At 47.0% G+C, this 17629-nt stretch overlaps 1 protein-coding gene across 1 annotated transcript; it reads left to right on the top strand.

Moving 5' to 3' along the window:
- The first annotated feature begins 637 nt into the window (after nt 1-637).
- Nucleotides 638-15475, top strand: PPP1R3F (protein phosphatase 1, regulatory subunit 3F). Its single transcript, XM_008587150.1, has 4 exons — nt 638-746; nt 10205-10260; nt 10486-10565; nt 13130-15475. Exons 1-4 carry the CDS (start codon nt 727-729, stop codon nt 14414-14416), a joined length of 1443 nt encoding a protein of 480 aa, XP_008585372.1. The 5' UTR covers nt 638-726; the 3' UTR covers nt 14417-15475.
- The last annotated feature ends 2154 nt before the right edge of the window (nt 15476-17629 follow it).

The following is a 17629-nucleotide window of genomic DNA, read 5'->3' as shown; positions in this document are numbered from 1 at the left end:
GATGGGGATGAAGGGGTGGAGGAAGAGGAGGCTTGCCCTAAGCCCTCGCCGCCGTGCCCTGTCACCGCTGGCGGGGGTTTTTACCTGGTGCCCTCATTTTCGCTGCCGCCCGCGCTGGGCCGTTTGGAGCGCTTGGGGCGCGTCATGGTGGAGCTGGAGGCGCTGCTACCGCCTCCCGGAGCGGTCCCCGGGGGTGCCGGGGTGTGGGTGCCTGGGGGGCGCCCGCCGGTGCTGCGCGGGTTGGTACGCGTGCTGAACCGCTCCTTCGAGAAGGCGGTGCACGTGCGGGCCTCACACGACGGCTGGGCTTCCTTCTGCGACCACCCAGCGCGCTACGTCCCGCGCAGCCTTCCGGGGGCAGGAGCGGGAGGAACAGGAGCAGGAGATCCCATCCTGGATCTGGGTCTTGGCCTAGGCCCCAGCCAGGCCTCCGCCTCCTCGCCCGACGACGGCGGCCGCACCGACCGCTTTGCCTTCCAGCTGCCCTTTGCTGAGGGCGCGGGCGACGGGGCACGCCTCGACTTCGTGGTGCGCTATGAGACCCCCGAGGGCACTTTTTGGGCCAACAACCACGGCCGCAACTACACAGTCCTGCTCCGGATCGCACCCGCTCCCACACCCACTGATGCTGAAGGGCTGCCCCAGCAGCAGCAGCTGCAGCAGCTGGAGCCACAGCCCGAGTGCCAGGGTCCCGTGGAGGCTGAGGCCAGGCAGCTGAAGAGCTGCATGAAGCCAGTGAGGCGCAGGTAATGTCTGCCAGCGCCACCTCCTCCAACGCAGGGCTGTGTCTAGGATGGAGGACAAGCATCCCGCCCAGGAACCCCTCAGGCCTGCTCTCCAGGACCGGGAGGAGGGTGCATTCAGTCAGTTTGTCAAAGAGTAATGGAGGCCAAACATGTGCTAGGCACTGTTTCAATTACTGGGGTTTCATTCATTCATTTATTGAGTTCCACTGTAAAGCCCTGAACAAGACAGACATCTTCCCTACCCTCAAGGATCATACAGGTTCTTATGGGAGACAGTTTGAAAAAACAAGCAAGCAGGAAAGATTAACAGATAAGCTTAGCTGCTGAGAGGAGTAAGGGGATAGATTGGGAGGGAATGGCTGCTTTAGACATGTTCAGGGAGAGCCTTTGAGGAGGTGAGTCCTGGATGATGATAAAGAAGAGTTAATGCACAGATATGGGAGAGGGGGAGGGGAAGAGTTTGTAGAAAAGGAAACATGACTTTTTTAAGGAGGTGCCATTTAACCTGAGTCCTGAATGATAGCAGTTATGTATGTCTGTGGAACAAGGGTGTTCTAGGTAGAGGGAACAGCAGGTGCAAAGGTCCTGAGGTGGGAATGAGCTTCGTGTGAATGAAGGGCAATGTGGTGGAGTGGAGAGAATTGCAGTGACATAGTAGGGGTAGGGAGTCTGATCCCCATCTCACAGCAGGAAACCAGGGATCCAGAGGTGGAGAAACTGGTTGAGGAAGTGATGGCACCTGGCTATTCCAACTCAGCCCTGTCTGACCTTAAAGCCTGTGCACTCTCTTTACTGTTATGCTCTAATCTTGTCTGAGGCCTCCTGCAGAGGTGAGGGGCTGAACCTCACTGGGAAGTAGTGGCTCTGTTAAGAGGCAGAACCAGATGGGGAGTGGACTTGAAGCTCATGTGTCTTGTTTTTTGCTACAAAACCTGTGACTGCTCAGGGGCTGGGAGAAGGAACCAGTTATATCCCAGGAGGCCCTGATACTAGGTTTTCCTAGGTGTCTTCTAAGAAGCTACGAGTTTTTAAGGGCAGCAGCTGGGCCTGATTCTTTCTATAGTCACATAAGTCTATCCCGGGATCAGTAGATTCTCCCTAAAATACATTCATTTCCCTGCTCCTGGGAGGAATGGGAATGGAAAAATGCTTTTTGGACCTTGTATATGTTTGATGAGAAGCCGATGGCTAAAGCAAGATGTTTATGGGATCTGCTGGTCCTGGTAGGGCCTTAGGCTGTGAGTAGCTCAGAAAGGACTTGTTCTGGGCTGGTGGGAAGATGTGCCTGGGTAAGTGAGCAAGCAGGCAGGCACCCATTTACCGACCTTAAGCCTCACTGTAACCTGAGACTTACTCTAAGTGGGGCAGACAGCATGGCTTTCCTTTTAGCATTAAGAGCATGGGTTCTGGCATCAGATTGCCTGGGTTCAAATCCCAGCCCTGCCATTTACTGGCTTTGTGACCTTGGCCAACTCATTTAACTGCACTGTGCCTCAGGACCCTCATCTGTAAAACACAGAGAATTATAGCACATACGTCACAGGATACGAGTAAAAGCACTCAGAACTGAGCCTGGCTCAAAGTAGTGCCATGTAGGTGTTAGCTAGTATTAACGTTTAGGGAGTCAAGCGTACAGTTCCTTGGACTCCCCTCCTAAACTCGGCTCTGCCCATCATCAGCTGTGTGGCCTTGCCTCAGTTTCCTCATCCGCTAAAGGGGAATGACAGTTGCTTTGCGTAATTGTATTGGACACAGAAAACATGGGCAAGGTAACTGGAACATGGTGGTAGTTGTGAAAGATAATAGTGGCCGGCATTTATTGGTTTCTTTGCTAAGGGTGTCAGGTCCATTCTTTCCCTGAGGCCTGCTGTGCATGCTGTGTGGTATAGGTGTTATGATTATCCATGTTTAATAGAGGGGGAAACAGGTAGCTCAGAGAGGTGAGCCAGCTTACTCAAGGTCACCTAGCTAGTGAGTGACAGGACCAGGGAGGAAATGCTAGGGAACATTTTTTTTTTTTTTAACTACTGATCCTCTTGAAGGCCTGTCAGGATTAAGGACAAATGCAAGATTTTATTCTTGGTGTTCCCAGCATGTCATGCTTTCCTTTTACTTTTAATCTAAAAAAAAATTTTTTTTTTTTTGCTTTTTGCTTTATTGAGGTATACCTATGTATAGTGTGCTGATCTTAAGTGTGCAGCTCAATTGACTTGTACATATATATGCACTTGTATAACTACCACCCAGATCAAGATATTGAGGAGTTCCTGTGCCTCAGAACCGCCTTCATTTCTTTGACTTTTCCCAAGTCGTCTTCCGAGTTGGCTGTTGTGGAAGCCTTGTCTGTAAGATGCGACAGTTTGGGTAATGGAGTTTGGTCATTTTAAAGAGTGTGAGAGGAAGGCAACAGAGAAATCAAAACCTTGCAGGGCCAAGGTGGTGGAGAGGGTGTTTTTCTTTTAAAATGCGTGAGTGGTTTTAAGGAGAAATTGAAGCAGCCCGTTCAGACAATTGTTTTGGTATCTGGCCCCAGGTCTGTGGTTCCTAACATGACTTGTGATATTATTTTAAGTGGGCAGATGGCTTTTTGATAGCTTCTTTATCTTTTGATCTCAGCTCTTGCAAAGGGGAGGTTGGTGCTCATTGCAAGATCAGCGATAAGGTTTGCTTTGTAGGTCGGTAGCTTTCTTGGCGAGTACATTTCAACTTATTATTGTTCTAAAACCTGTGTGCTGCTGCTGACTTGGAGCGCTGTTGAAGAACAGCTACCCTCTGCGACCCAGCCCTCTTGGGAAAGGGTGAAGGATCTCAGGGGATATCCTTTAGCTGTGGGATCCCCATCGTAGAGGGCTTCCTGTTCAGGAAATGTTGGCTGCAGGCTCAGTGTGCACTGGGCACAGCCATAACAGGGAGAAGTCTGTAGTAGCCATTGGGATATAGTTCAGAAACCCAAATGGCTGCTTTCCCTAGGTTACTGGACCAGGCTTTTGCTAACTGTTAGGCTTGGAGACCATCCATCAACAAGTGTTTATTGAGGGCCTACTATGTGCTGGGCACAGTGATAGGTTCAAGCAGAGAAAAAGAGATGCAGACTGGTCCTAAGATGTCAGAGGGCTTGTGTTGGAACTGGATGGGAAGGACAGGTCTAGAGGGCTTGTTCGATGAGGACTGGCAAAGCCCCTGCTCTTTGCTAGGCACTTTGCTGAGTATTTTCATACAGAGTCTCATTTAATCCTGACAGTATTCCCTGAAATAGACTGTTTTTAACCCCTCTTTCCTGGATGAGCAAACCAAGACTCCCAGAGTCCAAAGTCCCAGGGTTGGTGGGAGGCAGGGGGAGCCCTCCTGGTCTGCCTTGTCTTAACACCCTTCGGTGCTCTATTACTCTTAAAAATAAAGATCAAGAAAGCCTCACCATGGCCTTCAAGCACCCACCACCCTGTCCCTCTATCTGGCCTCCACTGGCTCCTAGTCTTACCTCATACTGGTCTCTGTTTCTGATCTGTCACCATGGTCTTTGTGTTACTTCGAAGTGCCTTTCTTCTTCCTGCCTCAGGGCCATTGCCCATGCTGTTTTCCTTCACCAGAGATGTTTGTTCTGTATCCCTTGCAGTCTCCTCATGTTGATCCTTCAGTTCCACGAGGACTTCCTCAGGGAAACCTGTCTTCCCCAACCTCAGGCCCCCAGTTTTTTCATAGTGCTGATCAGCCCAGTAGGCAAGCCCTGTTAGAGAATGTCACGTAGCAGAGAAGATGAGCATCGCCATGAATTCTGGATCAATTTCTACCCTGCCTGGCAGTCCTCCTATATTTTTCTGATCTGCTCTTGTCTCCTCTCCGATGTGACTTTTTCAACTATTCTTTACCTTAGACTTTACCACTTGCTTCAAAGAATAAAACAGAAGCCATAAGAATGGAACTCCCTACAATTTGTGACCTGTAAGCCTGCAAACCGATTTCCTTCCCTTGTATTGCAGGTGAGGAGGGGTCCTTTCTCCTCCCTCAGGCCAGGTCACCCTCCTGCACTCTGGATCCCATTTTCAGCCACTTGCTCCAGAACCTGACGTCATCAGTTACCCTTTCTCTCCTGGCAGATGTTCCACTGCCCTCCTTACCTTGTCCTCTCTCTTGACTTTTACCCATGCCAGCGTCTTTACTGAACCCACCTTCTCTCCCCACTGCTCCCGGCCAGCACCTAACCCCTCTCCTCCCCTTCACTGTCTGCCACCTCTAAAGAGTTGCCTGCACTTTCTTTCTCCACGCCCCCTGCCTCTGCCAAATTCCATAGGCAGTTTGTTGGTTTTCTTCTTGAGGTGGTTGACCGCTCCTGCTGAAAACACTTTCTTCCCTTTCCTTGGGACCACACTGCTGCTTTTCCTCTGAACTCTTTGGCCTTTCTCTTTCTCTGTGCTGTTTCCTTCAGCCTTATGCATCCAAACTTCATGTCTTGGGGCCGGCCCGTGGCTCACTCAGGAGAGTGCAGTGCTGATAACACCAAGGCCACAGGTTTGGATCCTATATAGGGATGGCTGGTTGGCTCATTGGCCAAGCATGGTGCTGACAGCACCATGCCAAGGGTTGAGATCCCCTTACCGGTCATCTTTAAAAAAACAAAAAAACCCCAAAAAAACCTTCATGTCTTCACTTGACTGATATCCCAGAGCCTGAAACTCACATTGATTAGGACTATATTTCTCACCTCCCCCACAGTGTTCCTAAGCGGGCTCTCACTCCCCTACCTCCTCCCTTGTTTGTTTTCCTTTTAAGCATCCTTAAGCCCTCCCTGACCTTGCAGTCTGGGCCAGGGCCCCTTGTTCTAGGGCATTCTTTCCTTTTCTGAAGACACTGGCCTCAGTTTGTAGTTAGACCTTCATTAGGGGATTATTGGATGACACTTTCTGCCCTGCTAGACTGTAAGCTCCGTGAGGGGTAGGGACATGGTCTGCTTTTGTTCACCACTGTATTCTCGCAGGCCTGCCACGGTACCTGGCACTTAGCAGGTGCTCAATAAATGTTTGTTGAAAGAATGAGTTTGAGTATTTTTTTGATGTCTTCCTCCACACTGAGTTGTAAGCTTCCTGTTCGGGGTTGCTGACCATCATGTCCCCAGGATCTGTCACCGGGGCTGATCCACAGTAAGGCCTCAATGTTTTTAGGTGCACCTGTAACTGAATGGATGGGGATCCAACTGGTGTCTGAGTTGGCAGCCTTAGGGGAAACCAGAACAACCAGAGCTGAAACAGGATGGGTCAGGGGTCATCTTAGTTGTCTAAAGAGCGAGGATTTTAGGTGAAAGCGATACCCTTTTATTCCACAGAAAACTGGCAGGACATTATGTTTAAGAATGTGGGCCTGGGCTGGGATCTGAGCCTGCGTGGTCCTGCACTAGTGCCCATTTCTTAACTGCTGTACCAGGCTGCAGGATGCGTCTTACCAGCTGAGCAATGTTGGGCAAGTTGCCTTACTTTTCAGAGCCTGTGTTTCCCTGAATGGGTATTTGGAGGGGATTACTGTTAAGCGCTTTATAGGTGCTTTTCAAATATTTCCTTGATGTGATCAACAACTAGTATCCCCTCTTTACAGATGAGGAAACTGAGGCACAGAGAGTTTAAGTAACTTGCCCTAGGCCATACAGCTGGTAGGTGGCAGACCTGGGATTATTCAAGTTTGCATGTCCCAACTCTTTATTGAGATGTGAAATCAATTTAATGGGTTCCAACAAACATTAAAAAAAATAGCATAGTGTGAAGGTTAATTTGAATGCATCAAAACATGCAGTAAAGGTAAGTATTATTTCATTCAAAGAGCAACCATTCAGTTATGTCTATATATATTTACACGTGTGTGGGTGATGATGTGAAATGGATTTCTTACTGTGGGTCCTGGCCAAAGAATTAGGTCACTGCTGTAAAAGAAGCTCATGGCATGATGGACTGCTCTCCGCCCTGTTGGTTTGTCTGCAGGTCCCAGGGTTGAGGCTGACACACTTGTTGGGGAAGGCAGGGCAGTGCCCCACATAACTTGTTGGTGGCTTTCACAGTCACCTTCAAACTCTGTTCTTTTCAGAAAGCAGATGGCTCAGGGTAACGGATTCCAAGTATCGCAGGGCAGGTTTCTGAAGCCACCTGCCCCCTAGAGAGTCAGCATTATCTTCAGGTTGTCTATATGGGAGCTGGGGTCTGCTGAGTTTCCCTTTGGGTTTCGGCGTCTGACCCACTTTGGGCTGGCAAAGTTCTCTGAAAACATGAGCACTAGGGGTGTGCTCACAGGGGAGTCAGGTGGCGGTGGTGATGGCAATGATGTGGTGCTCTGAGAGTCTGCTTTTCTCCATGGGGCTTGTCAGCCCTTGCTGGCTCACTCACTCTCTAACTCTGGCAATTTACCTTTCTGTTCTGTCTTGGCTGGCCTATACAGGGGCCAACACCATGTCTTTCCAAAATCTCACCCCCTGGTCTCCTCTTTACTGTTTGATGTCAGCAGCTATTGAGTTTCCTGATGGCAGGAGGAATTTTCATGCCCAGGAGACTGGCATGCAGGCCCGAGGTGACCCCTTCTAGGTGACACCGGCTTGATTAGTGCTCACAAGCACCCAAATGATGTGTGCCAAGACGTCCCCAGGTCTGTGAGCCCTGGCCCACTACTGCCCACTGCCCTTGAGGGGGTGCCACGTGGCTTTGTGGGGCTGGTGCCAAAAGAGCAGGTTTCCTTCTTGAAAATTAGCAGGTATACTGTAAGTACAGTTTTGTTCTTAATTTCCTCCCTCCCCATTTTTCTAAGAACATCTCTTCTCTGTTACTGATCAGTGAGTCAGTATACATCTGTACTCGATTTCTCTTACTATCCTCATTTTGATTGAAGTCATAGCTTCCCCTGAATTTTTACTGTGAAAGACAGTTCAAGGATATTTGGGTGTTTTTTTTTGTTTGTTTTTTTTTTTTGAGCGCAAATTTCAAACACTGTCTTCAAAGTGGAGCCCTCGTTGGATGTTATCAGTGTGGCGTGTAGTCAGTTGGTGTAGAGACAAAGTCCCTCAAGCCTTAGTTTCTGCTTTTGTAAAAAGGGAGGGTGTTGTTTTGAAGGATAGCTGTGAAGGTTTTCAGATGACTTGATGTATCAATGAAAAGGGACCATGTTGCATAAGGTGAGCGTTAAATACGTGTGCCTCCTGCTTTCGTTTCTCTGACTTTGGAGGTAGGGAGAATGACCTGTTTGCTTCTGCTGACTTCGTGGATGTTGGCATGGGTTCAATTGGTTGACCTGATTTTTTGATTTCTCTCCTCACTGTCCTCAGCTATGGAAGAGATGCTCTGGAACAGAAGGATTTATTTTGTATTTGTTTTTCATCTCTCTCTTCTGCTTCAACTGAATGGTGGAGTCCTTTTCCTGCTGGCTGGCTGCTTCCCAAGTTCTTCCCTTTTCTCTCACATCTATGACTCTGTAGTGGCTTTTAGAAGTCTGGTTGTCATGTGTGTCAGGACTGAGCCAGATGGCAGGGGAAGACTTGCCTAGTCCTGCACATGGGAGGGAGAGTTGGCTTTCTGCCTGTTTGTGGGTCTTCTTGAAGCTTGGCTTAGAAGATCCTAGGAAGATGATGTTTTCTGTAATGAAGGACTATGCCAGTAAAAGAAGTCAGTCAGTGCAGCCCGGCAGAAATTGTGCTGAGCCACAAATCCAAAGACCTGGATTTTAGACCTACCCCAGGCTCCAGAATATTCTGATTCAAATACCTCTGGTGAGATACATGAGCCCTAGACCACAGAAGAAGACAGACTGTCCTTTCAGAGCTTTCTAATTCTAGATCCATATACGTGGTTCAAGTTTCCTCCCTGTGCGTGTTAATAAAAAGCAGTTCTTGCAGCTGCTCTGTGTCTTGTGGTCTCCTAGCCACATGTTCCATGGAGGCAGGGAAACTGGGAATGAATATATCGGCAAAGGCGGGTCCAAAGAAAACCCTGTATGAAGGAGGAGGGAGGGATCTTTTCTATTATTGATGCCTCTCTCTACTTCTAGAAAGGATTGGAGATGAGGTTGGGTAAGACCCCACTTTTCCGTGTCCAAGAAGCAGCTGCTTGTTGGTTAAGAGCCAGAAGGCCCGGGTTTTGATCCTGGCTGCATGACCTTGAGCCATTTACTCAGCCTCTGTTTCATCATCTGTGAGATGGGAATGATAGTTCTGCCTATTTCAGAGGATTGAAAGTACCTATCTCATAGGGTGACTGTGAAGATTAAATTGATATATGTGAAGTACTTAGAACAGTGCCTGATGCCATAGTGATTACCGTGTCTGGATACTCTTTTTCTCCTAAGGTAATTGATTAGGTATTTTCAAAAAGTTTCAACCATTTCCAGAAATGTCAATATTGTCATGTTGCCCCTTAGGAGGAAGAAGTTCTGAGCAATTGCCTCAGCTGCTCTCAGGCTTCTGAACACGTTTAGTTAATGTTTCCCTTATTTGCCTGAATCTGTAGACATTTGATACTCATTTGTGAGAATAAGAACAGGGATTTCTCCGTGATGAGACCCCACCCCTGGCAGGATCTGGCTGAAATACACATGGCTTGTGCCACTCAGAGATCTGACTTGCCTGGCAAAAGAGGAACCAGACCAGTAAATATGTACCATTGATTCAGCCCTTCCTCTGTGCCGGGCCCTGATGTCTAGCTCTCATTCACATTCCTCTTGACTCCCCTGTGCGTGATGTGCACATCCTGGCTCCCCCTGCCTGTTTTACAGGTGAGGAAACGACCTGCCGAGCTGATACGGGGATGGGGAAAGGGCTGGCATAGGGATGCAGGCCTCTTGACCCCCTTCCTGTCCTCCATTCATTTTCCTTCCTCCCCTGTGCTGCTTCCTGTGTCCCAGAGTCTTTTCCACCTGCTCTTTCTCAGAAAAGCTAGGTTCCTCCACAGCTAGGAATTTACCCTAAAGAAGTGACTCAAAGTGTTGATAAAACTATGCCTGATGCTGTTTGCTGAAGTTTGCTTTGTAACAGAAAAATGAAAAAAACAATCTAGCTACTCAGTAGGAAGGGAATGACTACATAAATTATGGCAAGCCCATGTGATATGAGTATTAAGCAGCCATTTTAAATGTTTGCAAAACTATATAATGATGTTTCTTACTGTTAAGTGGACAAAGCCAGCTGTGAAATTATGTCTGTGGAATATAAATAATTTCACAGGACATCTGGAATGAAATTTTCCAAAATGGTAACAGTGGTTGCCCCTAGTTGATGTGTAATTTTTTTTTCTTGCTTCTTTATACTTCCTTGTATTTTGTAAATTTTCTATAGTGAGTGTGTAGGACTTTTATGATCAAGGGGTAAAAAGAGGCAGTAGAAGAGAAAACACAGTTGTCAGGTGAAGCTGGGCTGCTACAGAGGCTCAGAAGGTGCCAGTGTGTGGCCGAACTCATCTCTCGGGGTGTCAGATCCATGTACTCTCTCCTCTGCCCTGCAGGCCTAACGAGGAGGAGCTGAGAATGAAGAACATGGATGATAATAGCCCTGCTGTGGGTAAGCAATTGGCAAGCTTCAGGAGTTTTCACCCATGTTTACCATTTCTTTCTTCCTTCCCTTTTTCTTTCCATAAAAACCAAGAGGCACCCTCTGTCTTAGACCATCACAGAAAGCTTAAGTGGCAAAGGTTCCAATTGGCTAGAATTGCAGATTTTCTTAACAAAATCATGCTTTCTTTGTATGCCTGTCTCACCCCAACTGCCCTTCTCTTCTCTTCAGCAGAGCATCCTGATGTCCAGGAGTCAGTGGGTCCCCTGGTGGCCCCCACCCCTCTCCGTCCATGGCCCCAGATGACACTTCAGGTAAGTGGCCCTTGCAGCCTCAGGGTGGACAACCCAATAGGAGGTTCAGTTTGACCACAGCTGGGCTAGGGGGTGGGGCTGACTAGCTCTAGGCCCACCCTAGGTCAGAGGGAGGGCACAAATGTCGGTGATTCACCTGGGCTTTCAGAAATTTCATTTGCTGTATTAGCAACTATTTACCGAGTGCTTGCTCTGTGCCAAGCGCTGTAATATACACCGGAAATACAGTCATTAACAAAAACACTGTCTTCGTGGGGCTTACGTGTTAGTGGGGTAAGACATGATAACGTAAAATAATTGTTAAAATGTATAGTATTTTAGATGAGGATGAGTGCTAAGGGAAAAAAAGGGATAGGGAGAGAGTGTGTGTGTGTGTGTGTGTGTGTGTGTGAGACACAGAGAGAGAGAGAGATGGGGGACATTTGTAACTTTAGATTGGGCGGCCTGGGAAGGCCTTTAGTGACAAGTGAGATTTGAACAAAGATCAGAAGAAGGTGAAAGAGTCAGCCATGTGGATAACTAGGGGAAGAATATCCCAGGTAAGTGCAAAGTTCTGAGGTGGGGCCATGACTAGCCTGTGTGAGGAACAGCAAAAAGGCCAGTGTGGCAGGAGCAGAGGGGGTGATGGGGAGAGCTGTGGGGAGTGAGGGCAGAGAGGTGGCAGGGGCCGGATTGGGGATGGCCTGGAGGGCCACAGTGAGGGCTTTGGCTTTTACTCTGAGTGAGGGGAGCCACAGGAAGGTCGTGAGCAGAGGGGGAATGGGATCTGACTTAGGATTTAACAGGCTTCCTCTGGCTGCTGCATGGAAAATAGACTGTCGGGCAAGGGCAGAAGCAGGGGACCTATGATGAGGAGGCCACTGCAGCAGTCCAGGCAAGCTGTGACTGGTGGCAGGGGAGGTAGAGAGATTCCCGAAGGGTGTGTGTGTATTTTAACTTTTTACTCCAAAAAATGTCAAACATATGAGGGTACTTCAATAAGTTTGTGGAAAAGTAGAATTAAAAGGTAATATGAATCTTTCTATGAACTTTTTGAAGACCCCTCACATAAAAGTGAAGAGACTTAGTATAATGAACCTACATACACCTTTTCCTGGCTTCAACAAATATCAACACATGGCCATTCCTATTTATCTATATCCCCGCCTCCTCCCTTCCCATTTCCTATGGATTTTTTTTGGAAAAAATCCAGACATGATCCCAGCCATAAATAATTTGGTTTGTATCTCAGAAAATTAAGAACTCTTTAAAAAATCCACAGTGCCATCATCACAGCTCAGAAAATTAACAGTAATTCCTTAGTATCATCAATATTTGGTCAGTGTTCACATTTCCTTATAAATGTTTTAGGATCCAAACAAGGTTGACACATTGCACTTGGTTGATGTGTCTCTTTAAATTTTTAAAATTTCCTCTACTTTCTTTCCTTGCAATTTGTTTGTCGAAGAAACCTTGTTTGTCTTGTAGAGTTTCCCACAGTCTGGATTTGGCTGATTGTGTCCAGGTGGAAGCATGTTTCTTACTCTTTTTATTAATTTATTAATTCTATTCAAATATTTAATCTTTTGTTATTAAATTCAATTAATTTATTAAATCATTAATTTTATTAAATTAATCTATTATTAAATTAATTTAAATAGAATTAACTATTTAATTCCATTATTTCCACTTTTATTAGCTGGAATTCCTCTCTAAAGAAAAACTGTCCAACATCAACTGTTTGGCGACCTTGACGTATATAGTTTGTACAGGAAAAGCAGTGTAAATATTTAATTTTTTTCTCTTTTATTTACCAGTTTTCAGAAAAAAAAATGAACTTCAAAGATGACCAATTAAAGGATTTTGGTTTTGGTGTCATTATGAACTCATGGATTCTAAACATATTTGATGAGTTTCAATCCATTCCACTTATTTATTTTTTTGATACTTCAATTGAACTATCGCTGGCCAGTAGGAGCTTATTTAGATTGGCTTCTCTGTCCTTTTGACACACCCCATCATTCTGTGAGCCCTTCCTCACATCCTACCAATGGCAATATGTCCCAAGCTCATCCTGTACTTTCCCTGCCTCAAACCTGGAAACGGCTATTTCTTTAAACAGCCCCGGTTCTTTTTCCTGGAGAATGGTATTTAGAGACCAAGACCGGGGGGCTTGGCGAAGTTGTTGCTACTAGATTGTCATTGTTTCTAGGTCTTTTCAAAAGACAGAGCTAGGAAATAAATTTTTTAAAAGAGAAAATACATCATGATTTCATATGGATATTCTGGCTATGTTTTGAAGGTAAACCAACACTATTTACTGATAGTCATTTACCAAATATTGATGCCCACTGAATTCCTCAGCTTTGCCATCTGCAAGAAGCCTCCTTTTTATTCCACCTATTTTTGTTTTAATATAGATGACACAGTCTTTGGAATTTAGAGAGTTACAGAGTGCTCTTTAAGGCGTCTTTATCTGGAAACTCCTGTGGGGCTGGGTGTGGCCTGTCATCAGTTCTCACTGTCTCCGCTTGTCCCATCCCCTCCTCTACTTCATTCCCTTCCTCCCTCCCCCATGGCTCCAGGTTTCTGAAGTTACAGTGACTGGCAGCCTCCCAGAAGAAGGTGACGTCCACAGAAGCAGTCCACCTGTGGCTTTTACAGAGGTCCCCCAGGCACCGGTCATCAGGATTCCCCCCTCCTCCCCTTTCTGTGGCCTGGGTGGCTCCCCCAGGGACCAGGCCTCAGGGCCCGATGCAAGTGAGGAGGCCGCCGGGCCTTTCCTGGAACCCAGCCAGCAACAGGTGGTGGCTACATGGGAAGTATCGCGTGAGAATGGAGGGGGTCGAAAGGACCCCGTGGTGGGGGTTATTATGGATGAGCCCCCTGGGGGGCTGGAGGTCGTAAGTGGGTTGGAGGAGCTGCTTGGTGAGGACACCATTGACCAGGAGCTGGAGCAGCTCTACCTGTCCCACCTGAGCCGCCTGCGGGCTGCCGTGGCTGCAGGTGGGGCAGGGAGTGGTGGGGAGGGCACTACAGATGGGGGGATGTCCCCCAGCCACCCCCTGGGCATACTCACGGACCGCGACCTGATCTTGAAGTGGCCTGGCCCCGAGCGAGCCCTGAACAGTGCCCTGGCTGAGGAGATCACGCTGCACTATGCCCGGCTGGGGCGTGGCGTGGAGCTCATCAAGGATACTGAAGATCCTGATGAGGATGGGGAGGGTGAGGAGGGGCTCTCCATCACACCTTCCAGCCCAGACAGGGACAGCCCCAAAGAATCACCTCCGGAAATCCTCTCTGGGGCCCCTTCTGTGGTAGCCACTATGGGAGATGTGTGGTTTCCATGGGCCGAGGGCTCGGGAGATGACAGCCCTATGGTTCTGGGTACAAAAGGTCAGGTCACTGGGGATCCAGAGAAAGGGATGGGCAAGGACACTGACTCTTTGCACATGAATAGGATGACCAGGTCTTCTGGGGAGGCCAGGACAGAAGCCCAGATGGAGATCACCACTGAGTTTGCAGACAACTTGGTTCCTATATCTGGCAAGGAGCCAGCTACTTTGGTCCTGCAGGGGCAAAACCCCACCCTCCTCGATCCTTTGGGGACTAAAGTCTGTCCTAGTGTGGCCAGGCCCCATGTAAGCTCCCAGGATGAAGAAAGTGCAGGCCCAAGTCTTGAGTCCCCAAAGAGGTCTCTCACCCTAGCAGTCCCTGAAGAATATGTGTGTGGATTGCCTCCCCAGCTCCGGGGGCCCTTGACCCAGACTCTGGGGGTTCTGGCTGGACTGGTTGTGGTCCCTGTGGCTCTGAATAGTGGTGTGTCCCTCCTGGTGCTTGCACTGTGCCTCTCTCTGGCCTGGTTCTCATAGGGGCTGCTTTTGGGATCAGCTTCCTACTCTCTGGTTTCTGGGAGGGGCAGCCCCAGCACCACCCCAGAGGGTTGAGATGGGATATATGGCCTGTACAGTGAAGGAACCTTGGTCCTTTGCTTCTGAGAATGCTTGATGAGAGATGCCTTCCCATCCCTGACCTCTCCAGTCAGCATAGGGCTCCCTGCAATGATACCACTGGGGAGAGGAACAGAGGATGGGTGGATGGTATGAGTGAGAACTTTTAGAATGGAACTGGGCATGTCTTCCCCCTCCAGCCCCCCAAGCCTGTATTTATTTTTATATAATTCTCTGGATGAGGGAGAGTGGTCGTGAGCTGGTCTTGGGGCACAATTACCCAGAGATATATTTATTAACAGCCAACCTGTGCAACTTGCTGGAGCTTTATTTTTAATTTAATTTATATAGAGTACCTATTATTATATGCCATAATAGAGCTCTATGAGAAATGACGTGTCTTGCTGTGCAGTGTTCTCCTGTTTGGGCCTGAGTGTGCAGGGTGGTCACGTTCTGTGGGAGGATCACAGTGGGGAGTGGGTGAGGTGTGGTCATGCCTGCTGCTGCCGCTGCTTCAACATATCCTGGAGGGTCTGTGTCTCCTCACCTTGTGGTCCTAATCCATGTGGTCCTTTGGTCTTTTCCACATTCTGCCTGTGAGAGCCTGCATGTGTTCATATGGGTGGTGGTGGTGGGAACCAGGAAGGAAGAGTCGTGGCCACATGAGCATTTGGTATCAGTCATGTGGCTGCAGTGGTGGCTGTGGTCAGTCGTGGATGTGGGGACATCAGTTGTGAATCAGCCACAAGTTTTTGAGGTTACTGGAAAACAGACTTTGACATCAGCAGGGAGACCCCTCAGCCCCTAAGATAGGGAAGACATCAGAAAGGACAAAGGAATTAATGTACTGTGAAAAGTTCATACTAGAGTTGCTGTCCACAGCCATCACATTTCTACTCAAAATAGGAAACCCAGAGGTTTTGAAAGAAAGAATAGATATGTTTACTGCATGCAAATAAAAACTCTTTGCATAGCAAAATACACCACCACATATTTATTTACTTCCTTTTACAGCAAGGCTTATTGAAAGAAATATTTATACCGGCTTTCTTCAGTTCTTCTCCTTTCCTCCAATACCCCAGTGCCTTTCTGAAATAGCCCCAATCAGATTTATTGCCCAACCACTGCACCAAACTGCTGAGGTCACTGATGACATTCACATTGTTATAGCCACAGTTATGTCTTAGACCTCATCTTATTTAGCCTATTGGCAGCATTTGACACAGTTGATCATCTATACCTTGAAACCCTTTCTTTACTTGGTTTCCAAGGCACCACACTGTTAGTTTTCCTACTTCATCACTGGTCATTCTTCTAGAACAGTGCTTGGCACATAGTAGGTGCTTAATAAATACCCATTGAATGAAATAAATGAAGGAGCAAACAAATGTATGTGGGGAAATATAGAGATATGGCTAGAGAGCTTAGTTGGTCATTCAGTGGTTTCAAGCTCAGAGCAGCTCCACAAATGTTGACTGATCACCTCTGCTCTGCTCTGAGGACACAGAGGAAGGAGCTCACAGTCTAGTGGGGGTGGCAGACACAGAAAGAATTTCAGTGCAGTGTGGTCAGCGCATTAACAGTGATAGGTCCAATGGGTTGTAGGAGCACAGAACAGATACTCAGCCCAGTTCGGAGACTATGGAAATCTTGGAGGATATGGTGCCTAAACCAAGTTTTCAAAAACGAGAAGGAATCCACCAGGTAATGAAGGGGAGGAGAGGGTTGTCCAGTCAGAAGGAGTAGCACTGCAGAGGTCTGGAAGTGGAAAACAGTTAATGAAAACAAATTGAGCACACCCATGTCTCAACTGCCTTTTAAGGCGGATATTGTGACTTTGTCAAATATAAACGTCTGGACATGTGTCTTTGGCCTTCCACTGATGTGATAATTTGACCATTGTCTAAAAAGGCAACTTTATGCTAATTGGGTTGAAAAGTGAGATAAAATGGACAAATTATTACAAGTATATAACTTGCCAAAACTGTCTCAAAAAGGAATGGAAAACTTGAATAATCCTATAACCATTAAAGTACAGAACCTGTAGCTAAAAGTCTTCCCACACAGAAACTCTGTGCCCAGATGGCTTCACTTATGAAACACCAAAGGAACAAATAATTCCAATTTTACAAAGCAATTCCAGAGTATAGAAAAAGAAGGAGCATACCCAGTTAATCTTATGGGGCTAATATAACCTTGATACTAAAACCTGATGAGTGGAAAAAGAATGTTCTTTAATATTAGTCTCAAGAACATACGTGTAGATGCAAATATTCTAAGCCAAATGATAGTTGTCTAAGTCTAATATATTAAAAAATTATAACTAAGTTGGATTTATTCCAAAAATGCAATATGATTTGAACTCAGCATAATTGGCCTCATTAGCAGTTTAAAGGAGAAAAACCATAATCATCTCAACAGATATAGAGAAAGGTTTAGATAAAAATTAACATCTATTCATGTTTTAAAAAGTCTTAGCAAATTAGTCGGCTGACCTTCTTAGCGTGAAGGGTATCTACAAAGGTTTACAGTGAAGAGCTTTGACACTAGGAACGTGGCAAGGATGCCTGTTACCACCATTTCTACTCAGCATTGTACTGGAGGTCCTACCGGCACAATAAGGGAAGGGAAAGAAAGAAAAATAATGGAAATGAACAACATAATTATCATTGTAGATGATACCATTGTGTATGTAGAAAACAAAATAATTCATGGGTAAATTATTAGAATTATTAAGAATTTAGAAAGATTTCTGGATACAAGATCCATATTTAAAAATCTGTTGATTTTATATGCCAACAGCAAGTAAAATTTTTTTTTTTTTTTGTCTTTTTCCGTGTCCGGCAACGGATCGCAACCCTCAGTGTCGCTCCCGTACCGGACCGGGACTGGCAACGGGATCACAACCCTCGGCGTTGCTCCCGCGCCTCGCTCAGCCAGTGAGCGGCCGGTCTGTATGTGGGATCCGAACCCTCGGCGGGAGCGCTGCCGCGCTTCCCAAGCGGCGCACTATAGCGGTGCGCCACTGGGCTGGCCCCGGAAGTAAAATTTTAATAAAGATACCATTTATGAACTACTTGGAAATTAACAAAAGAGGGCAAGATTTTTTTGGAAAAAACATAAAACCTAATTGAA

Source organism: Galeopterus variegatus, unplaced genomic scaffold (genome assembly GCF_000696425.1).
Source record: "Galeopterus variegatus unplaced genomic scaffold, G_variegatus-3.0.2 Scaffold4257, whole genome shotgun sequence".
Lineage (NCBI taxonomy): Eukaryota > Metazoa > Chordata > Mammalia > Dermoptera > Cynocephalidae > Galeopterus > Galeopterus variegatus.
The sequence above is the reverse complement of the archived record's forward strand: the minus strand, read 5'-3'. Positions and strand labels throughout refer to the sequence as shown.